Source organism: Podarcis tiliguerta (assembly GCF_965153285.1).
Source record: "Podarcis tiliguerta genome assembly, chromosome: 3".
Lineage (NCBI taxonomy): Eukaryota > Metazoa > Chordata > Lepidosauria > Squamata > Lacertidae > Podarcis > Podarcis tiliguerta.
In genome coordinates this window covers 93,547,528-93,574,564 of record NC_139536.1, presented here as the reverse complement: position 1 = coordinate 93,574,564, position 27,037 = coordinate 93,547,528, and the positions used below count along the sequence as shown (strand labels likewise).

At 43.8% G+C, this 27,037-nt stretch overlaps 1 protein-coding gene across 17 annotated transcripts in view; it reads right to left on the bottom strand.

Annotated features, from left to right (window-relative positions):
• MYT1L (myelin transcription factor 1 like) overlaps nucleotides 1-27,037 on the bottom strand; it is a 286,624-nt gene that overhangs the window by 99,620 nt on the left and 159,967 nt on the right. For 16 of the 17 annotated variants that reach the window (XM_083431460.1, XM_083431451.1, XM_083431450.1 and 13 more), the window contains 3 exons: nucleotides 12,192-12,246; nucleotides 11,971-12,004; nucleotides 11,606-11,668 (listed from right to left, as the gene is read on the bottom strand). The exons of the other annotated variant lie outside the window; for it this stretch is intronic. In XM_083431460.1, coding sequence (XP_083287586.1) covers nucleotides 11,606-11,668; nucleotides 11,971-12,004; nucleotides 12,192-12,246 — 152 coding nt within the window. The remainder of the gene's footprint in view (nucleotides 1-11,605; nucleotides 11,669-11,970; nucleotides 12,005-12,191; nucleotides 12,247-27,037) is intronic. 17 annotated transcript variants of the gene reach the window in all.

The following is a 27,037-nucleotide window of genomic DNA, read 5'->3' as shown; positions in this document are numbered from 1 at the left end:
GTGGCATTGAAAAGGCTTTTTGGAGTGCTAAGAGACACTCAACAAATGCCTAGAGTGTGGGGACAGGAAGCTATAGTGGGAGGAGCTTTCAATGTACTCTTGCCCAAGAACGGAGACTTTCTACAGAGGCCCTTCTCACTGTCCCTTCAGGTATCCATAAAGAGACAGTGCATGGGGGCAGCTTTTCTGTGGTGCCCCTCTGCTGTTGGAACCCCCTCCCCCAAGAGTTCTTTACAAGTCTTTCACTGCTTCAAACCTTTCTTTTGGAAAGCTTCTTCAACTTTTGCTAAACTGTGGTTTAGATGCCTGAACATGGCTGATGTCTCTCAATGGAACCCAACACATAAGGTTACTGTGAGAGCAAGAATAGAGAACCCCACATATATCACCCTGAGCTACTTGGAGGAAATGTGGATTACATACGTAGTGTCATGGACTAGCTGGATTCAGAGGAAATGTGGGAGGCAGCCGTTGGGGCAGGGTAAGAAGGGGGGGGGGGAATTGGTGGTGGGATGACGATGTGTGGTCAGAGGGAGAAGACTGGGAGGAGGAGGTGTCGGAAGCTGAAGAGGCTGTGGCAGAAGGCAGTGCAGAATTAGGGGCAGGAGAGGAGGGGGGCAGGAGAGAGATTGAACCTGCTTGAACCAGCTCCCCTTCCCCCGGACTCCCAGAACACACAGAGAAATGAGAAAGGGCAGAGCAACAAGAGGGAGGACAGTGGAGCCTTGGGCTGCCAGGGAAAGGAACTGGGCTAGGGGAAGAGCCTTAAATGGTAGGAAGACAGGGACCTTCAGTCCTTGTAACTGCTTCATTGGGGCAAGACCTACTGGGAAGGGGTTGCTGTGACCACTAGGACTGAGCTGTTTTGTTTTTGATTTTTAATAAAGAGTTAACTTCACTGACATCAGGTACTTTATTGTTTTATTGCTGACCTACACCTGATTCCAGCTCCTGATATGTAATAATTATTAGATAGTGAAGAGAGTTTTTATCATCCTAGAAAATAGACCACTGTTATTTATGGGAAAGACATGCAAACTGTAGACATGAGAGTGTGTTGCATAGTCCTTTTAGGGAAAGAAATGTGGTTCAAAACAAAAATCTCATCACTAAAATAAATAATTCAAAAATCAAATAAAATGAAGAGTTGGTCCAAAATTGATCCGTGCCACTGCCAACAGAAAGTATTCTACTATTGGGATAAGGATTGCGTTATTATGTGCAGAAGTAAATAGCCACACTGAATTGGTTGTGCTGAACCCAGTCGTAGTAATGACTAGCTCTTCACAGTGCTGTTCATTTAGACACCTCAAAATATTTTACAGATGAGGGCGACTGTCTAGTGTCTCTGTTTTATAGATGCTGAAAATGGAAGGCAGAGAGAGAGAGAGAGAGAGAGAGAGAGAGAGAATGACTTACTCAACATATGAAGATTGCCTTGGTATCCCTCTTAGAGCCACTTTAAGAAGTTGCTCTCACACTATCTGTTTCTATCAGCAAAGTGAGCACATTATGCTATCAGCCAAGCCAGCCATTCTTTAAAAAAAGAAGAAATCTGCTGCAGGTAAGAGGACAAATCTATATGGATATTTGCAGAAGCCTCTTGAGAAAATTATCTTAGTGGGTACTGCTGCTTCTTTTTCCCCCCTTTCCTGCAGCACACACTGAGCCCTCATTTATTTGGTGGCTGTTACAGCAACACATCCCCTCCGGTCGCCCCCTTGTAAACCTTCCCACATCAGACAATGTGGTGGCAAGCAAAGCACTGATGGAGGAGCATGTGCCCAACACCTGCTGTTCAAAAGAAAACAAGTTACCATCATGGAAACACCTAGTTCATGCCAGAGACTTCTGTGCAGATCCTACAGCCCAAATCTGCTCTCACTGTCATGGCACAGATGGACCATTCAGCACCTTCTGACACCATCCTTCTGACACATCTTTCCTTCTCTATCCTGCTCAGTGTTGCACTAAAACGCACAGGGGCTATTCTTCAGTTCCTCCTAGCTGTGAATTTCTAAATGTTTGAAAGAAAAATTCTAAACACACTGAGATCACCAGCCCGCCTTCTCTTTATTTACACACTCTGATGTGGAAGCCTTGTCTCCAAATTCAGGAGTAGGCAGCAATTACTCACTGGTGAAGGAAAGGCAATTTGCACACCCTCAGAGGCACCGTTTCCCTATTTCACAGCACAAGATTCCAGGACCCTCCAGTTCACGTAGCAGGGCTGGGAAAGACCTCTGCTGGTTCACCGCCAGTTCATCAGAGACAATATGCAGTAGGCGGATCAATAGTTTGGCTCCGTAAGTATAAGGCAACTTTTATGTCCTTCATGTCTTCCTGAGCTTACTTCTGAAATTTGAGGTTTGAGATGAAATATCTGATGCATTGTCCCTAATTGTAAATTAGGAGCCAGTCTTAGGGATGTACACTTCCTTCCTTCTTCCATGGAGCAAGATTTAATTTCCACTTAGTACAATAGAACTTATTCCCAGATAAGAAGGTTCTGGGTTGCAACCTCAGAGTTGCATGCATGCCAGCAAAACCATGATTTGCAAACCAACTCGAAACCATGGCTAGCATTCAGTAATTATATTGGTTCAAATACAGCCATGAACAGACAAAGGAAGGATTTCTCTCTATATAAAGGAAAGAAAGAAGGAAGATAAAGGAGTACATATTCTGAGGATTGCTCTCAATTTGCAATAATAATAATAATAATAATAATAATAATAATAATAATATTGCATGATGCCAGTGAAGTAGATAAATAGGTACTGCTCTGGTGGGAAGGTAAACAGCGTTTCCGTGCGCTGCTCTGGTTCGCCAGAAGCGGCTTAGTCATGCTGGCCACATGATCCAGAAGCTGTATGCCGGCTTCCTCAGCCAGTAAAGCAATATGAGCACTGCAAGCCCAGAGTTGTCCGTGACTGGACCTAATGGTCAGGGGTCCCTTTACCTTTAGTGTTACATCTGCACCAGGTTTAAGCCTTAAGCTAAGATAAATGGACCCAACAAAAGCTGATGAATTCATCAGTTTTACCTAGGCATGCCAACGTCCTTTCCTAATTTAAGCTTACTCCTGGAATCTGGTGCAACCACAGCTGTAATGTTGGGTCTTGCCAAGAAGAAAACAAATTTGCATTTTTAAAATGTTATCCCAGTTGGGAAATGGCCACTGCCGTGTGTGATGACTGAATTGGAAGCTATATTAAAATACAGGAGGAAGGGTTTGCATTTTCTCCACCCTACACAATGCTTATCTAACAATTACACCACAGCAGGTGGAGCCAACTTGCCTAGACCATTATCTCCATAGCATCATAGTTAAGCCAGCCTTAATCAAGTTACCTCTTGCGACAAATCAAGGTCACGAAAACCTGTAGCAAAAGAAACGGCAATTTGCCAGCCTACATGGCAAAGGTAATAGAACTGCATATGAAAGATCAAAAACATCCACTGCCATACAAAGCCACAGACCTGGATTTTTGGTGAATGTGTTACACTCTGGTGTATACTTCTTCAGTAATGCATCATGGATTCTGATAAAAAATATACTGCTGTTCTACTGCGAAGGAAGCCAGTAACAGACTTCAGATATATTATGGATTCTCTGTCAGTACGTTTATTGTTTGCTGTGTTTCATTTGAAAATCCTTTCGCTTAGGACTGAAAGTCAGCTGGGGGAAAGCACCTAACAGCATTTAGCTAAATACTGGAGCATGAATGTGTGTGCATATTATTGATTGATTGAATGAATTTATATACCGCCCTATACCCGGAGGTCTCATGCATGTGTTATATACTACACAGCACACACATGATTTTTTGCAAGAATTTCTACATTATTTGTCAGAATTTATTTGGAACCTTTTTTTCTTTTAATAACAAAACTTGTATTATGACCTACACGAGAAATTTGAACTGTGGTCCAATGCAAAGGTGCCATTTTAACTTCAGGGACAAACTTATAATGTCTTCCCTTATACGATTCATTATTTTTCATGTAGTGCAAACAGAGAGTAGGAGAAGCCCAGAGAGAAGAGGGGCTTCTGCCTGTTTTGTCCAAATGGAGCATGATCTTTGAATAGTGCACCACCAAATCCTTCTTTGAAATTAATGTTAAAATATGTATGCCCTGACTTCTGATTTATTATATCATTGACAAATAGTAAAGAGGACAGGCACGTCGTAAAGTTTATGGATGGAGTGATGGCATGCACAATAATGTCTCGTAAAGAATAACAGGGAGGGGGAGTTATTTATTCTTGTGGATTCAAGAACGTACAGATAGACTGTCTGCGTGCACAGAATTTTTCATAAATATCCCACAGTGCACCCCATTGTACAGCCGCCATACATTAATTAGAGCGTTCAGCAGACACTGCAATGTGTTACACTCACCCAAGTGAATCTTCATTTTTCACATGCAGGGCCTTACTAATTAAAATCAGCTTTGCAATTAAATGTGGAAAATTGTGTTAAACTTTCTAGCATGGTTTTAAGGATTGAGGGGGGAGAGCCAGGGGAAGGAAGCAATGTATTTATTTTTAGGGTGTTTTATTTTGTTGCAAATGATTTTTTCCCATCAATATAAGAGCCAGCAAAAAGGGACGTGTGAGGATTTCTCCTCCCGCCGCCACCCCCGTATTATAGATGCTCCTCTCTGTTGCAAGTTGCAATGCTCCACTATCTCTCTGCCAGTACCTGGCCCGGTTCCAATGCTTTTAGTGAGTGCTATCTGTCAAGGCATGAATAATACAGCCCCTAGGCTGTCGGCAGAATCCAAATGAGGCATACATCAGGAAGCAAGCACTCGACTTTAGCTCCAGAACATGCTCCTGTGAAGACAGGCAATTATTCACCCACGGCTGCAGCCATGGCAATCAAACTGGTGGGTGAAAAGGTATAAGAAACATGGGGGGGGGGGATTGAAGAAGAAAAAGAAATATGGCACAACGAGCGGAGGAAACTCAATAATTTTCTAATAAGGGAAGCTTTTCTAATAAGAGAGAGAGAGAGATTGGAGTCCTTTCATTTTTTAAAAGTCTGGATCTGAACTGTTTGTCTAAGACTTCAGAAGATGCTAAAGCAAGCCTAGTTGTTTTGTTTTTAAAAAGTGCACAGAAAGGTAATTCTAAACAGGCAAGTATTTACTTTTTAAAATAAATTTTCAAGGTTTCCATTTTAAAAAAATAGGGGATAAAAAGGAAGAAAGAGATAAGGATCCAATTATTGTAATAACGTTTGGTATCAAATGGACTATTAACAAGGGGGGTATTGATTAAGGGGCTAAAAGCAGAAGGCATCCCATTGCTCCAATCATGGGGGTAGTAACTTCACACATAGGTTTCCCCCCTTAGGACTTTAGCAGATGACCAAGGTGGAAGGGAAGGGTGGGGAGAGAGATGGAGTTTTATTTTTAGCTCTATGCTTGGATTCAGGACTAGCAGCTGAATAACCTGTTCCTTTGTTAACGGGGTGGAGGTGAGACTCCATCCTTTGCTGTGGACAGATGGCTTTTTGCCACCTTTTAATTATTGGGTTAAACGTGATTAAATAATAGGTAAACACTGTGCATAGTGAGGTGGGGGCCACAAAGCCAAAGAAAAAACCATTCATGAAATGGCAAGTGGAAGAGTAATGCTAGTGCTGGTGCTAGCAAGATTACTACCCTCCAATTTTTATTTTATTTTATTTTATTTTTTAAGGCTGCATATGCACTCTTGTCAGAGTGATCAACTGGGGAGGCCAAACTAGATGAAATACTAATTGCACGAATGCAATTGACATGCTTGTTTTTGTTATGTAAATAGAAGCCACAGGGAGACTGTGTGTGTGTGTGTGTGTGTGTGTGTGTGTGTGTGTTTAGTTTATATCTCCTTCCCCCTGCCACAATTGGGGGGGGAAATGCCTCTCCAAAACTGCTATTTGAATGGTAAAGGAAGCCCCCAAAGGCTATCTATTTTAAAAGAAAAGATAATATTTAACATTATATCCAGCCTGGCCCACAATCCATTAAAAACAACAACAGAGTCCTCTCCTCCAAAACAAAACAAAAACAAACAGGCAGGTAAAATGTGTAAATCAGCAGTGATGTCACACATGCAATTTAAGGTGTTTTTCCTTTTTGGGTGATTCTTAAAGCTCCTGATCAAAGTGACCCAACTTTCCTTACCAAGTGGGCAGCAAGAGTATTTCAAAATGGAATCTGCAGATTTTCATTTTGTATTCTTATGTTGTGAACAACCCTGAGATCTACGGATGAAGGGCGGCATACAAATTTAATAAATAATAATTAAATTCTTTAATGTATTGTTATGATTTTACTGTATTTTTATACCATTCACACACACACACACACACACTTTCTTGAGTATTCTAACTGAGAGTGGAAATTGGGACACGAATTCCGCAAAATAAATAAAACAAAACAGGACCTTTCCAGGTTCAGATGTGGGTGTTTACAATGCCAGAGTAACATTTTGCTTTCATTTGTATCTGTGGCACTTCTTCCCCAATAGCTATGACATCACCATTCTGAGGCATGCATTTCCAATACGCTAAAACTGCATTTCTGGGGGTTCTATGCCACCAGCATAACTAATAGCCTCATGAGTTTGCCTGATTCCATTTTAAACTATCGAAGTTAGTGGCTGTCACCACATCCTAAGTGATGTGTGAAAAATAAGTGCTTTCTTTGTCTGCCCTGAATCTCCCCACCAATCAGTGGATGATTACAGGATCTAGCATAATCATGAGATTGGGAGAAAAGCAAGTGCCCTGAGTTTGTACTGTTATAAATTGGTGGGGGGGGGGGCAGGATACCCTAAACTCCTGGTTGGCTAGGTCTTCCCCATAATTCCTGGATTTAATCAAAGTTGGGATTAATCAAACTATGCCAAACGCTCCTGGATTCAGTTTATGTTAATGAGCCAGGCCTCTGGCACAGCTAGCTGAGTGTGGGTCATTGGAGGAACAGAGCTAATAATGGCTGAGACATTAACCCATCAATAAAGCCATTAGGAAGGTGAAGCCAAATGAGGAAGGGTAGGGCCCCTCCTCCAGCTGGGTGTTGGTGGACAGAGACAAAAGGGTGTAAAGGGTGTAGCATTTTGGTTTGGAGGATGTAAGTGAACAGGAACCAAGTGCCTGTTTTACAAACTTGAGAGAGGGGCCAGGGCAGAAGGCGGGCTGTCTGTTTTGTGAGGCAGAGAGGGTCAGACGTGCTGTTTGGGGTCTCTTTGAATTTCAAGTTGCAGCAATGGAAGAAATAGGATCCTCTTGGGATGAGAATACTCTGCACTCTCTCCATCTAGCCTCAGGTTGCATATGTGTGTAAATAAACCATATATCATAAAGTCTGTGTTGTTCTCACTGTCCAAAAGGAAACACAAACTCTGCTACCTTGTGGAACCTCACAGCACATGGAGATTGGGGTGGTGTAATGGGTAACTATGGTTTGTTCTTAGGCGAAAACGGATGTTCTTCCCTTCTTTCCTCCTCTTGTAGGTGAAGGAAGGAGGGCAAGGAAGGAGCTCATAACTCCAAGGCACATTTCCTGCCAGGTAAACCAAGTTGTAGATTAGGAGGGGAAACCAGAGGCCCCTCCTGATGTTGTCAGACCATAGCTCCCACTATTCCTGACCAATGGCCATGCTGGCTGGATCTGGTTGGAGTTGGGAGTTCTCCACAGCCTCTGGAAGGCCACAGGGTTAGATTATCACGAAGAAGCATGCATGAGATAAAGCTTCCTAGTTCATTCTCTCAGGCACAAGGAAGGAGCATCCAAGCTGAGGAAGAGGAGCTGTTCGCTGACAAAGCACAAAGCAATCTACAAAGCCTCGATCCAATGAGATGTGCTGGAGGATGCAGACACACAGTATTTTGGGTACTGGGGTAAAGGTTGGAGAACTGAAGGAATTGGAATGGGCATGAACAGAAGGAACTGTTTCAGGAGCAGAAGCAGCAGTAATGTTCAGTTCAATTTAATATGGTCAACGCACCAATATTAAAGCATTACATATTCAGACACAATAGCAGCAATCTGCCCTGTGTCTGTGAGTGTCTTTATTTTAACGCTGATCTTGGACTGAAGAAATTCAGCCAGCTATACTGCAGATACTAAAATTAATAATTACTGGGAGTCTGCTGGATGAACCAAAAACCACCTATCTGTTCAAATACTGCCTTCCAGTTGAAAGTCGTGAGCACAGTGTAAGCAAATGGCATATGTCTGTAATAAAGAGGCGGCCCTTCACAGGAAAATAGAAGTGGAGCATACTGGAAATCTGGGTACAAATGCTTTCGAATGCAAAACTGCAATATTGTTTCCATTCATCAGAAATTACACCATTTCCTGCTTCCACAAACGCACAATGCTATTCAAAACAAAGACGTATTTGCAATGTGGAGGGGGTGGGAAAACTCTTAAAAAAAAATTAGATAGTGAGTGTCAACTGAAAGCTTTCTTTCCAGTCCTATTAATAAGAGGTCTGTTCCATGGACATAACTGATAATTAGGGTGTTAAGAATTCGCTAACAGCCAGAAATTTTTTTTTGATACTTTTCCAAATTGTCTTGTGAAATGTCCTCAAATTTTCATTTAATTAACAGCTTCAAAATCCAGTCTGTTCATGTATTGACATAGCAGGATCATGTCAAGAAAGCAAAATAATAAAAAATACATCTGAAAGTGAAACAATTTCAACCATGGATCCTTAAACACACGAACATTTATAGCCTCTAATTCTTCCCCTCCCCTGTATCATAAACATATATTAATTAAAATATTTGAAAACTATATCTAAATTCAATTAAAGCATAAAACTGAACTTAATTTGTTAATTATGCAATTCTTAATAAGAACCTAATATTAATATAATTCAAGCACTGGATTGATCCTGGAGTTTGCTAGAGAGAAAGGAGTGCATTTTGCATTATGAAAAAATGAAGAAAAGGTGCAATTTGAAATCAAAACTCAAAAGAATCATATTTTCCTTTGGCAAGCTAATAAAGTCAGTTATTCAACTCTTTGAAATAACCCTGTAGATTAGACTGATATATATTTTAAAATGTGACATGTAAAACTATTGCTGATTCTTCTCTATCTGCATTCAGAAAAAAAGCATTCATCATGTTTTGGGTGTTTGTTTGATACAGATGCTAATATATAATTCTAATATATTAATGAGCTGTTCACTCCTTTCAAGTGCCTTCTGAATTTATTTTCTCTACTTGGGACCTTCCTCTGTCTTGCAGCAAGCCGTGGCTTTATTTCTTCTTCTCTCATCACTTCCGGTCTGTCCTGCTCACCTTCCGGAAGGATGGCTGGGTTTTAAGAATGACAGTTTTCTCCCCATTTTGCACACCCACACACCCCTGCACTACTCTGCAAATTTGCCTCTGGAGACCACCTGGTAGTCTGCAGATCACATTTTGAGAACATCTTAAGTCTGAGCAGAAAAACCGTTATTTGCCCTTAAAAACCCATTGCCATTGGGAATCATCAATCAAATTCTAGGACCAATAAATAAGTCGTATGCTGCAGGCTCGAGCTCCACTCATTTATTCACCCACAATTTTTTCCAACACAAATCTTTGCCACATGGGGAATCAGATACAGTATACCAATGCCACTGCTGTTGCTGCTAAAAGTGTCCAGGTGTGGATTAGATTCCTTGCACCGTCGGCAAAGATTCCATTGGTCTGGTGGAATCTCTCATAAGTTCATGGTAAAAGCAAACCCTAGAACACACCAGGGCCCTAATTCTGAAACTGCTGTCTTAGGACTGGGATATTATACTGTGAAGAAAATAAATGGCTGATAAACTAAAGAACAAAACAACACTTTGGATACAATATTTAAGTCCGTAGTTATTATTATTTAGTTCAGGTATTTATATACCACCTAATAGTCAGAATTTCTAAGTAGTGAAACCCACAAATCCTTGTACTAGGCTGTGCACATCTGTCCAATTGTCCCCCATTATATTTGGGGGAATTGTGATGGCGGCTTCCAGTGGCCTGAGTTTGACACTCAGGAAAGGAAGCACTGAGGCCAAAGTGGACATCTTCGAAAACCAATCACCTAAGTACTTTTTCTTGTGACATTAGGGTGGAACTACTATGGATAGGCAGTCCACAGTTTAGTGTTAAAACATCTGTAGAGGAAACTTCAATCCCCAACATCTTCAGGTACAGACTTCTGTTTGAAACCCTAGAACATAGCTGTCAACTTTCCCCCTTTTTTAAAGGGAAATTCTCTTATTCCGAATAGGATTCCTCGCAAGAAAGGGAAGAGTTGACAGCTATGCCCTGGAAAGCCACTGCCAGTAGGCAGTGCTGAGTTCAATAGACCAATAGCTTGATTCAATATAAGGCAGCTTTCTATGGGTGGTATTCAACTAAATACATGTATGAACACAATAACTTCCACTTGCTCAACCAGACTCCTCCCCCTTTCCCCATTACACGTGCACCCTGCCACCCCCAAATCTGCTCTGGACAGTTGGAGAAACCCCCAGAACCTATTTAGGAGACATATAGGGGAAGGAGACAGGGCTGAAGTCCTATTGCACAAGCAGAACTTGTTGGGCTTGTGTGAAGTGCTACTTAGCACCGTGCTGAATACAACTCACTGTTCCTATTCCCCTTTTCATATTAGTTATGGCTTGGCTCAGATCTCCTCTGTGTTATGCTCTGCTGGTCTTTGGATATATGGAACGGATGAGCAGTAGATGTATATGAATCCCTTGAAACCACATGTCAATGAACTTGTACTTTAAACACAGAAACATAAAGACCAATCTGAAGTAAAGGCCATTGAATTAGGTCCAAACAATGGAAACGAAGGAGTAACAACACTAAACTAACATGTTGTTACTGGAAATTTTATCATTCATCAAAGTCTACAAGGCCTAGCTACTGTATTAATGGCAATAATATAACCATCTGGATCTCAAAGACTCATTATCACTAATCTGTCCTAGAATTGTCCCTTTGAATCTATCCCCGTCATTGAACTCCCTGTGCTCAAAAATCTAAGTTCTTATTCCAGTTATGAACTATATTAAATTATGGAAATCACAATAGCCAGGGGTGAGGGTGGGGAGGCGGGGGTGGGGATAAATGTAAATTTTAATTTGCCTCGCATGAACCACAAAACTGCATACGTTGCCTGACAAAATATAAGCAGAAAATGTGTATTCATGAAAAAGTGTCTTCACTAAAACAGCATTTACACATTCTGTATTTGGGGATTTACTTCTCTCCGTAACTAATATACCTAACGGGACGTAAGTTTGAATGGAAAGTGAGGAAGGAACACCTCAATATCTCAGTGCTTGTTTCCTTTTGTTAGATTTTCATTTTAGAGCGCAGTTTTGCATACAGAAAAGTTAATGGTTGGGAAAGCGAGACTGCAATTAGAAGCAAAGAATGGAACACAAATAATAATAAAAGAATTATTCGGCACACTATTAGACCCCCAGTGATTGTGCCTAGGTCATCAGCAGAATCATGTCAGGTAACTTGCCTACTAAATCGCTTCATTATTTGCGTACACACGCGCACGCACACACACACACACACACACACATTACCTTCTGTGTCTTGCATATTTGCCACTAACATGACCACTGCCATCACAGCCAGGAGTAGGGCAGCTGTAAAAAGGAAGGAATTAATTATATAGGTGTTAGTGTGCTGCACAGAGATTATATTGAAAGCAGGCGGCAGGTATTACAGAGATGGAGGGCAACAAAGACAGAAAGAGAGAAATCAAATAACTGAAGGAAAAAGGGTGGGTGGGGATGCTTTTTATTAGCAAATCCCAGGGGAATTAATTTCATCAGTGCAGCAGGGCATGAGCAAACCACCAATGAACTTGAAAGTGCATTATAACCATTAAAAGGCATGAATTTTCTAAATTGCTAATGGGGATACATTTTACACTCAGCGCACTAACCTGAACAGCTCTTGTATGGCTGGTTCCACGGGAACTGCAGAGAGATGGAAAATATATAAAAATTTATCATCTATCACAAGTACCCCCTTCTCCTGCTGAAAATTGCCAAAAAAGGCTGTGTAAAAAAGCAAGGGTCAGAATGAATCATGCAAAGAGATTCTGGAGGATGAAGGTCACCCTGAGCAGGGGCCTTGAGTGATTTACTGAAGCAAGAGACGTACCTCGAACACCTTTGGACCGTGTGCGATGGCGCTTCTCGTCTGCATCCACCTCCATCTGGGAATAGATTAGCAGGCAGTCAATGCTCTTATCCTGCATGCACAGACTATCAATGCACAGGCTGATACAGTCTCTCTCTCACACACAATTTATTGACAATATTTTAATTCCATTTTATCCTGCAAGGGGAGAGCCTGCATTAAGAGGGTTCTTAAAAAAAAAAAAGCTCCCTACATTTGTTTAGAACCAAAAAAAATACCCACATGGTGCTTTTTTTTTATTATTCTAATCACCTGGCTTATGTGCTCTCTTCCTCTTAACCAGTTTCGTGACTTAAAATACCTGTATAGTAGGTTTCCTTCCCTAACCCCCCCCCCCCCCGTTTCTTTATAAAAGGTCTTTCTTTAAAGGAAACCAAACAGAGGGAGGCTATAACAGATTTCTCTGCAGTTTGAATCTGAGGTTAGGTGCTCTAGCATATTGGGAGGCTTTTAAGAGAGAATTTTAGGCAAAAGAAGAAAGGAAAACAGAGTCAGAAGCACAAAAGAGATATTAAGGCTTGGTATGTCTGCCTGGTCTTGAAACTGCTTTTTCTGCTTGTGTTTGCTGTTGCCTCACTTTAGATAACTTGGTCAAGCCACGTGTTATGGATTAATATTATAATGACTTCAAGTTTCATCAGCACAGGTCCTCTAAATGAATCATGCTCCTTAATCAGAGATCCAAAGGTGTGCTCATATATGCTCCCTGGAAACATATATTGTATTCATGAGGTTCCCTTTAATGCCGATGGAAGGACTAGCTCTACATGCATAATAAAGGGGGGGAGGGATGTTCCATGCATACTTGTATCAAATGAAATGAATGCAGAAGACATTTGTGGGGGCAGCCAGCTCTGGTGAGGCACAGAAGCTCCCATACCCAGGAAAGACCGCTAGATGGACGTGACGGGATGGCAAAGAACAAAAGTCATGTGCAGTCATGGCAATGTGAGGATTTCCAGTCTAACAGCCAACAGTGGTACCTCTGGTTACGTACTTAATTCGTTCCGGAGGTCCGTTCTTAACCTGAAACTGCTCTTAACCTGAAGCACCACTTTAGCTAATGGGGCCTCCCGCTGCCGCCGCACCGCTGCTGCGCAATTTCTGTTCTCATCCTGAAGCAAAGTTCTTAACCTGAGGTACTATTTCTCGATTAGCAGAGTCTGTAACCTGAAGCATATGTAACCCAAGGTACCACAGTAGTTGAGATGCCTAGCAATCAGCAATCGTGGTTGGCATTTTAAAAGTAAATAGTAGGTGTGAGGACCTACATTCAGAATGGGACCAAAGAAGAGAGTTAGGGAGTTCGTATTTATTTGGGGAGAGGGAGATTTTAACCCTTCCTTGCTACATTACCAACCAGAATTTCCTTCGAAATGAGCTTTGCAGGTAGGGGAGGGATGATCAAGGCCACAGCGGGGGGGGGGGGGGGTGTTTCAATGGATTAAAGCCTTCTATCCCCACATTAAGTTCCTGATCTGGATTAGGATCGTGCTTGCAATTTCCTTTTTAAAAAGTCGATCAAGCAATTGTTAATTGTGTGATTAGCATCTCATCTATAGTTTGACCCTCAAACCACCCCCAATAGGCTGTCATTTGAAATCTGGCAAAGGTCTCACCATATTTTGTATAAGATGCTTCTACTGATACAATCCAGTGCATGGAACAAAACAGAAAAATGTTGATATGAACAGTTTATGAAAACACCATGGTGCTTTGAACCTAAGTCCTTCATGAAATAACTAAGAAATGGCCAGCATTCCCTAAAAAAAGAAAGAAAAAAGAAATTTTCAAGAAAAAACTGTGTTGTAATTGAAAAAGACAAATCTCAGTACCAGAGCCCAGTGGGAAGTTACCCTTCATCTCCAAGCGCTGCTGGATGCCCCTCTCACATGTCTTCCTCAAAGAAAGTAGTGAAAAGCTGTCACACTGAATAAATACCTAAAGAGCTGCTGATCATTGCCAGCTCTCATGCACTGGAATTCATTTTAAAACAATACATTTTTCAGAATAGCACACGTTTTTGGATTTAGAACAGAGGTGGGAAACCTGTGGCCCTCCGAATGATGCTGGATGCAACTCTCACCATCCCTGAGTACTGGTCATGTTGGCTGTCTTTTGGTCGCTGCTATTGGAGAGACGTGTTTGGCGTGGCAGCAATTCCCCAGCCGTAGAGACTGTGCCTGGAAACGTTTGAATCGTTCCATTTCACAGAAAGTGGTTGCATTGGATGGCTGGCCCTATTTTGTGACGATGGCATACACCTTTCCGATTGGGGGAATGATATATGGCTGGCCGATATAGCAGATGGCTTGAGGCATTGGTTACAGATGTGAGGGTGTTTGGCGGCGAGCCTTTGGGCTCTTGTGGCGGTTAGGCATTGTTTGAGCTTGCGGGGGGGAGGGGAGGTGTGGCCATCACCTGCCCCTCCATGCTTAAGGGTATTCCGTTAAAGGAATCCGGGGATGTTGATCTTGTCCGAAGCCCGGTCAGGGGCTAGGGCTTTCACACGACCCTGACAGGAACACCAGGGGGAGCTTGAGTTGGTTTGCATCGACAGGGCTCCCCCTACCGGTGTTTACCCTTACCGGACTTGCTGCGCAGCGGGCAGGAGTTAGATATAGTCGGGTCCAAACAATGCCTAAGCCAATACCGCTCACATTCTGTAATTCAATAAAGTTGTGGCCAAATTTGCCCAATAACATAAACCTAATATCTGTGTCCTTGTGTGAGTTATTATCCAATGAGGGGGTTGGCTGCGGAGTCTGGACGTGCAAATGAGAATCACAGACCAACAACATAGAATCATAGAATCATAGAATCATAGAGTTGGAAGAGACCACAAGGGCCATCGAGTCCAACCCCCTGCCAAGCAGGAAACACCATCAGAGCACTCCTGACATATGGTTGTCAAGCCTCTGCTTAAAGACCTCCAAAGAAGGAGACTCCACCACACTCCTTGGCAGGAAGGCTTTCCCAGCACAGAGTTTTGTCTATTCTGTTTATAAGTTTCATTCAGCAGAATATCATTACTGTCTTTTCAAGGCAGGAAAATATTACTGTTGTGCTATTAGGTATAAAACTATAAAGCAGGTGAGAGATTATCACGCACAGCTGATCATCCTATTAAAAGAAACCATAGATGTCTCACCAGAACATCTAAAAGTAATGTCTGTTATGGACCTTCTATGATCATTATGGCTAAAGTTTGGTTAGCTTGCCATTGTAACCTCATGTTCTCAGAAATCAGCCACCAGAGTGGATAAAGAGAAAAGGAAAGCTGTGTATACATGTGATGGGATGAAGAGCTGCTTGTGCGTAAACTGCAAGTCCCTCAGAGTTTGAACAAGTTCTCAAACCTCTGCCTGTGACGGAGCCCCTCCAGCATGGCTGCGTCAATCGCTAGCAGAATCCGAAAGTGGCTGCTTTCGGAAACGTTTCCAACATAAAAGCTCCTTAACGGAAACACGTCTTCTGGACTCTCGGCGTGACAGTTTCCGGCGAGGAACGGGTGTCCCTATAGGAGGTCCTGAGACCTCCCCACTGTTTTCGCTGGAAGCGTCTCTGAGCCATTCCTCCGACTCTCCTTCCCTTGACGTTCCTGTTCGCCCCCTACTGGTTCCCTCTTCAGCTGTTACGTCTCTCTCCACCTCAGAGAGCCTTTGCACCTCCTGTCCTGCCGATGGCAGTTCCCTGACATCCACCTCCCCTCCAGGGCCCCCTTCACCCCCTCCCGTCTCCTCCCCTACGGGTTGGGAGGAGGTAAAACCCCGGAAAGAACCTTCCTCATCGTCCGAAGTTTCGAACACCTTTCTCCACTTGTTGTTGTTCCTAGTCTCTCGGTACTCCTCGTCATCTGAGTCCGTTCCTTCTTCCAACTCCGACTCTGCGAATCCTTCCAGTTCCTCTTCCTCGTCTGTGGTGCCAAAATACTCCCTCCTAAACCTTGCTACCGGCTGTGGTTTCCTCGGGAATCTTTGGTGGAACGTTTCTGTTAAAACCTCGTCATTGACCTCCTCTGCAGTCACCCAGGTGTTTTCTGACTCCGGTTCCCCTTCCCACGCCACCAAATACTCCACCTGATTGCCCTTCCACCTGGAATCGAGGATTTCCGCTACATGGTTACTGCTTTCCCTCTCTTCCAAGACTGGTCCCCTGGTGTACTCCCCTTCACCTCCCCCCTTGTACGGTGACAGTAACGACCTGTGGAACACTGGGTGCAATTTCATATGGCTGGGTAACCGGAGTTTGAAAGCCACTGGGTTGACCTGCTGAATGACCTCAAAGGGTCCCAATCTCTTGGGTCTTAATTTTTTACAACCCCCTTTGAACGGCAACCCTTGGGTAGACAGCCACACCTGATCCCCCACCCTTATTGTTTCACCTTCCCTTCTGTTCTTGTCTGCCTGCTTCTTATATTGTGCCTTGGCCCTTTCTAAGTTGAGCTGAAGCTGACGATGGACCGCTTCCATCTCTTCTACAAAATGTTCGGCCGCTGGGACGCTCCATCTCTCGCCTCCCTCCCCTGGGAATGCCCTGGGGTGACACCCGTAATTAGCCAAAAAGGGGCTCATCCCTGTGGACACATTCTCCGCATTGTTGTAGGCAAATTCTGCCAGCGCCAGCTTTTCGACCCAATCATTCTCTCTGTCATTGACATAACACCTCAGATATTGTTGGAGGATGCCATTTGCTCTTTCCGCCTGCCCGTTGGTTTCAGGGTGCCGGGCAGTCGAAAAATTGACTTCCACGTGCAGCAAGCTCATGAGCTTCCTCCAGAACCTGGAAGTAAATTGTTTCCCGCGGTCTGAGATAACCCTCAAGGGGGCGCCGTGCAGCCTGAAGATGTGTTCTACAAACAACTTCGCCGTTTCTTCCGCTGTGACTGCATGTGAACATGCTACAAAGTGGCACATCTTAGTTAACAGGTCCACTACTACCATGATGGCCGTTTTCCCCTTGGATTTGGGCAGATCCGTCATAAAATCTATTGATACCGCCTCCCAAGGCCGTTCTGGCGTGGGTAATGGTTCTAATAACCCTGCCGGCGCCCTTCTTTCCCCCTTGGCCCTCTGGCATTGGTCACACCCTCTTACATACTCCTTTACATCTTCCCTCACCTTGGGCCACCAAAATTCCCTGGTGACCATCCACATGGTCTTGTGTTGTCCAAAATGTCCCGCCGTGGGACTATCGTGCAACTGCTTGAGTACCCTCCCTCTCAATTCACCTTCTGGTATATACAGTGCCCCTTTGTAATACAATGCCCCGTTTCTTTCCTCAAAACCCTCCGGGCTCTCACCCTCTCCCCTGAGACCTCTGAGCTTATTTTGGGCATATTCTTCATTTTCCGTTTCCTCTACCAGTTCTCGTCTCCCCACCAGCGCCGCCCCACACACCCAGCGGTCCTCAGGAATGACATGTCTTTCTTCGATTGCCCCCTCCCCCTCCAAATACTCTGGTTTGCGTGAGAGAGCGTCCGCCCTGACGTTCTCTGGGCCTGGTACATAACAAATCTCAAAGTGGAATTTGGAAAATTCCTGTGCCCATCTCACTTGTCGTTGGTTGAGTACTCGAGCTGTTCTCCAATACTCCAAATTCTTGTGGTCGGTGCACACTTGCACCTTGTGTTGTGCCCCAATCAATAAATGTCTCCACCTCCGGCACGCTTCGTGAATGGCGAGTAGTTCTCTGTCATACACCGTGTAGTTCCGCTCGGACTTATTCAGCTTCCTCGAGAAGAAGGCACACGGTCTCCACTCCGACGTATTCCTTCCCGGCTGAAGAAGTACCGCCCCTACCGCTCGGTCTGACGCGTCTGTTTCCACTCTCATGGGCTTCTGTAGGTCCACATGCAGAAGTTGTTCTTCCGAGGCGAAAGCCCTTTTCAGTTCTTCAAAAGCTCGCTCCGCCTCCGCCGTCCAAACAAATTTCTTCTTGCTACTGAGGCAGTCGGTGATGGGCGCCGTCAAGTGTGCAAAGTTCTTGATGAACTTCCGATAAAAGTTCCCAAACCCCAGGAATCTTTGCACATCCTTCTTGGTCTTCGGTGTCTTCCATTCCAGCACCACCTGGACCTTGCCTGGATCCATGGCCAATCCTTTGTCTGACAAGCGGTACCCCAGGAATTCCACCTCCTTGGCATGAAACTGGCACTTCTCCAGTTTCACCCACAGCTGATTGGCTTGCAGCCGGCCCAACACTTCTCTCACGTCCCTCACATGCTGCTCTTCATCTTCCGAATACACCAACACGTCATCTAAAAAGGCCACACAATTCTTGTAGAGCAAAGGTCCCAAGACGTGGTTGATAAAACTTTGAAAACATGCGGAGCCGGCTTGGAGACCGAAGGGCATTACGAGGTATTCAAATGCTCCCAAAGGGGTGAACATGGTGGTCTTCCATTCATCCCCCTTCCTTATGCGTATCAGATTGTACGCCCCCCGCAGGTCCAGTTTTGTAAAAATCTTCCCCTTCCTCACCCTGGTCAGAATGTCATCAATTCGGGGCATAGGAAAAGCCAGGGGTTCCGACACGGCATTTAGGGCCCTGAAGTCCACTACAAGTCTCGGCTTATCTGTGTTTTTTTTGTCCACAAAAAACACTGGGCTGCCCCCCACCGCTCGGGACTCTCTGATGAAACCTCGCTTCAGGTTTTTGTCAATGAACTCCCTCAGCTCCTGCATCTCCCTGTCTGACATGGCGTACAGCTTGCCCACTGGGAGTTGAGCCCCAGGGAGTAGGTTGATTTGACAGTCAAAGGGTCTATGCGGCGGCAGTTTGTCCGCTTCCCTTTCGCTAAATACGTTGCTCAGATCTGCATATTGCGGAGGCACCTCCCCTTTATTCATTACCTCCATCCCAGCTAGGGTGAGCCTGGCTCCCCCTGGATCCTTCCCCTGCTTGCAGTGTTCTAGGCAATGCGCTGACCCAAAGGAGACCACCCTCTGATGCCAGCCCACTAGAGGATCGTGTAGTGCCAGCCAGCTCATCCCCAAAATGATGGGAGCTCCTCCTAAGGTGGCCACATTAAACGCTATCCTCTCGGTGTGCCTTGCCACCCTCATTATCATAGGGACTGTCTGTTGGTTCACTTCTCCTCCCAACAGCTCTCTGCCGTCAATTGTGGTCACCTGCAGGGGTTTACTTAAGGGGAGGGTTTGTATCTGGTGCTCAGCTGCGAACTCCTTACTCATGAAATTACAGGAGCTGCCTGAATCCAGAAGGGCCTTGATCTGTAGGGGGTGTCCGTTTGGCAGCTCTAGCAACACCTCTATCACTAGAGCAGGTCTGGGAGGTTCTGGTGAGGGCACTTTCACTGCTTTTGGGCCTGGCTGCTGTGCCCCGACGGTGGCAGCCAGGCGTTGGCTTTTACTTGCTCCTTGCTTTCCTCCTCCTCTCCCCCAACAGCTCCTGCCATGCCTTGCCATTCCTTTCTTCGTGGACAGACTCTGGCAAAGTGTCCTGGCTGTTGGCATAGATAACATTTCTTGGCGCTCTTTCCCTCCTTCTTCCGCCCTTCACCGAGGTTTGAAACTGCGCGCGCCCGCACTGTTCCAACTTCCATCGGCTCTGCCAGCGGGAAAGGCTGCTCTGGAATGTCTGGAATGCGGAGCTCCCTCCAACGTTCTCCTTTCCCCTCCCGCTTCTCCAAAGCCCTCGCTTCCTGGCGCGCTCCTATGGCCAGCGCGGATTTAGTCAGCTGGTCCATAGACTCCGCTCTGGGGGCCCGGGAAAGTTCATCTTTTAAGGACGAAGAGAGCCCTTCTTCGAAAAGCATCTGGATGGGCTCCGACGATAAGTCCCACCCCAATCTATGAATCAACATAGTGAACTCAGTCCAGTACTCACGGACAGACCGGTTCCCCTGTTTGCAAGCCATTAACTGCCTTCGCACCCCTCCCTGCTCAATATCGCTGGAAAACATCAGGTCCATGGCACGAAAAAACTTCATCGTGTCCTTTAGGATCTCATTATTTGCTGCCATCAAGGGTCTAACCCAGTCCTTCGCCCCTGATTCGAGATGGCTAATTACAAAAGCCACTCGCGATTCCTCATCAGGGAAGTCATCAAATTGCAGATTGAGAGCGTATTGCATCTCTGTCCTAAAGGCATGATAGTTTCTGGGGTCCCCCCCAAATTTCTGCACCAATCCTGGCATCTTTCTGGTGAGCGGGGTGGTTTTCTCCTTCCCCCTTTCTGCATCCTGAGCCCTCCTCTCCTCCAGCCTCGCCGTTTGCAAGGCAAGCTGGATCTCCAACGTCCTGTACCTTTCCTCCAGGCTTGGACCTCCTCCAGCTGCTCCTGCTCCTCCGGTTCCTGCTGGTTCGCTCATGATGCCTCTCCCTGGCACAAGCTAGCTTTCGGTGACTTTCGGATTGCTGTGATGGGATGAAGAGCTGCTTGTGCGTAAACTGCAAGTCCCTCAGAGTTTGAACAAGTTCTCAAACCTCTGCCTGTGACGGAGCCCCTCCAGCATGGCTGCGTCAATCGCTAGCAGAATCCGAAAGTGGCTGCTTTCGGAAACGTTTCCAACATAAAAGCTCCTTAACGGAAACACGTCTTCTGGACTCTCGGCGTGACAGTTTCCGGCGAGGAACGGGTGTCCCTATAGGAGGTCCTGAGACCTCCCCACTGTTTTCGCTGGAAGCGTCTCTGAGCCATTCCTCCGACTCTCCTTCCCTTGACGTTCCTGTTCGCCCCCTACTGGTTCCCTCTTCAGCTGTTACGTCTCTCTCCACCTCAGAGAGCCTTTGCACCTCCTGTCCTGCCGATGGCAGTTCCCTGACAATACAGTCCCATTTAGTCTGCATTCAGTGCCTTCTCACCCCTGGTTTGGGAAGCAGTGTACACAGGATATTAGCAACAATCCATGTCTATCCTTTTATTTCTTGTGATGCATTTTGCCCCAACTAGTTTCAATCTGAATTGAGAAAAAGAATGACCTAGCTGCATTTTAAACTGATAGTGTACACAGCCGAACTCCAAAAAAGAACCTGAAACGAAGCAGAGAAAATTCCTTGCAAGCTTTATCAGTCATGTCATGTCAGAATAGCCTTATTTCTTTTTCTGATAGAATTACAAGCTTAGTTGATCAGGGGAATGCCATGGATGTAACATATCTTGATTTCAGTAAGGCATTCAGTGAAGTCTTCTATCATATTCTTGTGGAGAAGTTGCTAAAATGTGGGCTAGACAATGTTACTGTTAAGTAGATTTGTAGCTGGTTGACCGACCAAACTCAGAGATTGCTCACCAACAGTTGTTCGTCATGCTTGGAAAAAGTGGCCTTGGGGTGCCACAGGGTTCTGTCCTGGGCATAGTGTTGTTCAGCATCTTTTAAATTACTTAGATGAAGGAATGGAGGGAGTGCTCATCAAATTTTCAAATAACACGGAACTCAGAATATATTTGTGATTTCTGCATTGCAGGGGTTGGACTAGATGACCTTTGGGGTGCCTTCCAACTCAACAGTTCTGTGATTTACTCACAGGTTAAAAAATGCTAAAGAAATTTGTGTTATCCTTTTCTGCAAATCAACTATAGTTTTAGGTTATCCTATAGGTTTTCTTTACACTTATTAGATGTGTTCCTTTTATCCGTTCCCTTTAAATACAAACCAGGGCCTAATGGAACAAAATTTGTAAAAACAACAACAACAAACAAACAAAATTGTTTAGTATGTTATGAACCTGCTTCTGTTTTAATACTTTGTGATCTTTGTTTTGGATTCAGTTTGTGTTAAGCCTTTTTCTTTTTCTTTTGCCTCTGTCTTTATTGTGAAGGGAACTGTTAGGGATAGAATCCCCCCGCCCCAAACCAAGCTAGGAAATGTATTTCTACAGCTGAAAAGGTGATCATGCATATGTTTTGCTGTTTACAAGTAGGTTCCCTCCTGGAAGTCAGAGCAGAATATTCTGTACACTGATAAAATGAGACTCTTAATTTCTCTGTTTTACTAATGAGTAGTTTTCAGCTGACACATTAGAAGCTATAGAGGCTGCAAGGGGCAATTGTAAAATACACTGTACTCATCTGAAAATGCCTTTACTAAAATCAATAAAATGAGAGATTTTTCCGGCATTTTAAATGTGCCTGCTTATTCTACCAGGGGCTTGAAGCAGAGTCAAGAAGCCAGTCCAGCTTTTGCAGGAAACATTCTTAACCCGTGGTCTATTCATAATCTAATTAGGTTCATCTGCCAACCTGGCTGTTTTGATTTGCAAATGTATAGGAATGAAGCAGCTCAGACAGCTCATCACCAAAACTGCACTGACATTGGGCAAAGCTGATCCTCTGCTCAACAGATCCTTTGTGCAATGTAAGTTGCTGTTTTATGACAAAGGCACTCAGAGCAATTAAAAAAACATACATTTCTCGATAAGGGAACTCTAATAGCATTCATGCCTAAGAAGTCCTTTTGTGTTCAATGGGGCTTGCTCCTGGGTAAGTAGGTATCAGACTGCTGCCTAAATTAGGTCTTATTAATGCTACAGAGATGCCTTCTTTATGCTGTGGGCAGTTCTTGAGAAATATGACCCTGATTTTGATTACTGCTACTGTAATTTTATCAGTACTACTTGTAACTGGTGTTTATTTCAATTACGGACAAGCTAGAATTGACACCAAACACATCTGTATTCCATGGTTGGGATTCTCTTAGAATATGTAAGTGAAAATTAGTGGCTATGTTTAAAACGAGTACTTGATGCCATAATTGGCTAATGTAGTGTTCTTTGGCCATTGTCAAATAAATAAAACTGAAGCCAACAACCGCCAGTTGAAGTTGCAATTCCCCTCTCCACCAAACAAGCGTGTCACAGCTCAGGGATAAAAAGCTTGCCTTTTTCCACTACCCAGTTTTCAAGAAGAGGAACATAACAGGTGACATGATAGAAGTTTATAAAATTGTACGCAATGTAGAAAAAGTGGTTAGAGAAAAACGTTTCTCTTCCTCTCACATAATAGTACAACTCATGGGCATCCAATGAATGCTGGAAGATTTAGGACAGACAAAAGAAAGTGCTTCTGCACTTGTTAATTGGACAATGGAACTCACTGCCACAGGAGGCAGTGACAGCCACAAACTTGGATGGCTTTGAAAGAGGAGTGGACAGAGTCATGGATGGCTATGTTGTACCTCTACTGCTGGGAATCACAGGCGGGCAGAGTGCTATTGCACTCATGACGTACTTGCACGCTTCCCACAGGTATCTGTGAGAAAAGGATGATGGCCTGATGTTCGTATATTTATATTTCATTATTTATAATCTGAATAGTCTCGCTAATGCCATCTCATTCTGGTAAACTCTCAAGAGCGGAGCCAAAACTATCAGTCGCTTTGGCTTGAAAAAGCCTAAACTCAATTTTTGGAAGTCAGCAAAGCTCATCTGTTTAATGGATATTCTGTGTCTGTCGTGCACAGTGAGAGAGGCCTGTCACTATTTCCCCCCTCACCGAGCACTTTCGTAAAGTGTTTGCATATGTCTGTTTCCCTGCTTCTAGGTTCTCTCTATGTAAGTGCCAGGACATTTGTTTCTCTGCTGAACCAAGTTGACCAATTTAGTTTCCTTCATAAGGACGAAGAACGGGATCCTCTAATTAGCACAGCCTTCCCTAACTGGCTTCCACAAGCCCCTACTTCTTGCCACTGCATATAATATTGATGGGATATGTCACCGGAGAAGTGAACTCCCTGTGTCAATCCTGTATTTTAGATTTTCAGCAAGAGGCAGTCATGAGTTCAACTATCCATCTCTCATGTTCATCCTACCAGATGCTTCTGTGAAGCACACATGGCCTGGCTGGAGCTGTTCCATGTCCTGGGTGGCCTAGCAAACATGATTGATAACACTGTGGACACTTTGAAATGGCCTGAAAAAACCATGCCAGAAACTATGGAATTAGCACTATGAGTGCCTTGTTCCTTATACTATGATAGGACAAAAGTTTTCTTTTTAGAAAGCTTTAGAAAGTGTGTGTGTGTAGCAGTTATAATACCCTAATTAACAAAACTATTTTTATTTATTGCGTTCACCTATGCTTAAACAATTGGCTGTTCTACACTTTACAGATAAACAAATATTTTGGTTTCATATGAGAAATTGCCTATAGGGCTGGAGAAATGTTTATTTGTGCTGATCGTCAACAAGAAGTATCACTGAGTTTGTTTTTTTGTCATTGCCTTAAAAGAGATTGGGGTGGAAAGTATTAGTGTCCAAATCAACATTTTATTCCAGGGGCCTCAGTGATTATCTAGGCATTTCTGCATTTCTAAAGTTCTAAAAGGCATGATGGCCCCATAATAAAATTAATAATGTATTTATTCCAGATGGCTAAAAAGCGTCACATTGTCTGAACTATATCTCGCTTAAGAATTCATCACAGATTACTTATTGATTTATTGCCTCCCATACATGCCTCTCAAGGTGATGTACAAGTTGGCAGCATATTGGCCTGTACTTCTCCAGCACCGGTGCCTGGAAGCCTCATGACCCATACCCGCTTCTTGTTGGAATTTTACCCACCTAAAATGCATGGCACAGATATTTAATTAATAATTACGATATTTAATTAATACATCAGAGCCATTGTCTTTTTGACTGGTTTTGTATATTGTATTATTGCTATTTGCCCCACTGTAAACTGCCCTTTGACCTTAGGGAGAGTAATAAATAACAGCAGCAGCAACCTTACAGTAGTGTACAGTGGCTGCTAGAAAATATTCAGCCTGAAGAGCACTCCTGCCTTAGCTGTGCATCCTATGGGGGTTGTGCGGCTATTTCCTTTGCACGCTGAGCTCTGTGCACATTGGCCTACGATGAGCAACTGAGATGCTTTGCTAAAAGCTAATCTGTGCAGACTGCAGCCTGCACCTGTGGCAGTCACACCTGGAATTCAATTCATGCTGTTTTCCAGCAGGAGCTGTACACAGAGGGGGGTCATATAGGCCCTTACCCTGAGAATATTTGCACATGGATTGCACAACTTGCAGGGATCGTGATACAGCGAGACAAACGTCTGAAATATCGTTTCTTCAGTGACTAAATTAGTAACCATTAATGAGCATGGTTTTAACTATGGAAAGGCAGCATACAAATCAAATGATGCATGTATGTGTATATGAAGACAGACTACCTTTCCATTTTTGTTTCCCCTCAAAAAAAGTATAAGATATCCCCCCTTTATTCATATAAAATATCTAATTTCTATAACGTGCTATACTGTTTACTTCAATAATTAATATCCTACACCAGCAAGTTCCACAGATTAATTATACATTTAATAAAATGTATTAGAAAATCCAGAGCTTTTACATTTTTTATGAATATCTTAAGGGGTGATAGCTAACATTGTGATGGTATCATGTATATTTGATGATATATACTTCTTATGGCACCACGAGAACTTCCAAAACTTTTTGGACCAATGGGTGGCTGCTTTCTCTCACACAATTTCCCTTTTGCCATTACCAGTTTTATGCTGCCAGTATCTATATTTCAGCTCGCCAGGAATCCCAAATGGCAGTGACAGCCCATTGCTCTGTGTTTTGCAATTGGAACCATATAAAAATTTACAGGGCAACAATTAGAGTAATGGGTTATAGCTGCCATCTTGAATCTCCTGTGAATGCTGACAAAGGGACAGACTCTCTAGTGATACCTTCAGGGAAGCACTGAAAAGAAGTGAAACATACTTCTCAGAGAGCTCCTGTTGCAGAAATATAGGAGAGGGCTGTGAAAAGGGTTGACCTGTTATAAGACTATTTGCACTAACCATTACACAACTAAACATACAACAGACACACAGCCTGGGAAACAAATTTTGCATGGGTAGCTGTGTACCTTTATCATAGCTAAAACATCAGAGAATCCTGAAATACCTTAAAGACTACCAATTATACCATGCTATATGCTTTCACATACCACAACTGTGCTTGCCAGACGCAGGAAGAATTACCTTCAATTGGCAAATAGCTTTGGAAACAATACACTAAGTAGAGCAAGTACTCAGTGTGGTGCCCCTCCAGATGTTGCTGAGCTCTCATCTTTCTTGGTTGGGATTGATGGGATTTGGAGGAGATTGTGGGTACTACAGCTTTAAAACCTGGACTTCAAAATCACTTTTTAGCTACCATCAACTCGAATGACCAACATCATCTTCCCATAGCAGGACTTCCATGCTGTTATTCCATGCCAAATTTCTAAGGGGTTGCTTGGTATGGGGAAGGCTTTGACCATATTCTGTCACAGATCAATGTTAGTAATTTGCACCATAGCTGAGCCATAATGAGACGGTAAGTGCACAACAAGACAGCTAAGCCTCACGTTACAGCAACTTGCAGTCGCTAATCAACTTTATCTTAGTGATCTGTATCAAAAATCCTTTCGTACTGCTGCAAATAAGGCACAGATGAATTTGCAAAACAGGGGCCCATGCCAGCAAAGAAGGCGAAGGAAAACAGATTGTTGGAATGTTCCGTAACACAAACACCCGCAAATGCTGGGACTTGATTCTATAGTGGCATATATTTTTGCTTCCAGTAATTTGAAGGAGGAGATAACTTGACTTCAACTTTCTGCAACTCAAAAGAATGAACAAAACAATGGTGAAGAGTTTATGGGTAACAAAAGGGCACAGGCAACCGTAAGCTGGTAGAATAGTGGAGATCCCGCTTATATTCAAAAGCTCGTCAAAATATTTTTCCTTGCCCCTTAAGCTTAAATGGTGTCCCTACTGGTAGGTAGGTTACAACAGGATGCTCAAAATCCTTTCACTATGTGTCTAGACGCTATACAACACATCTG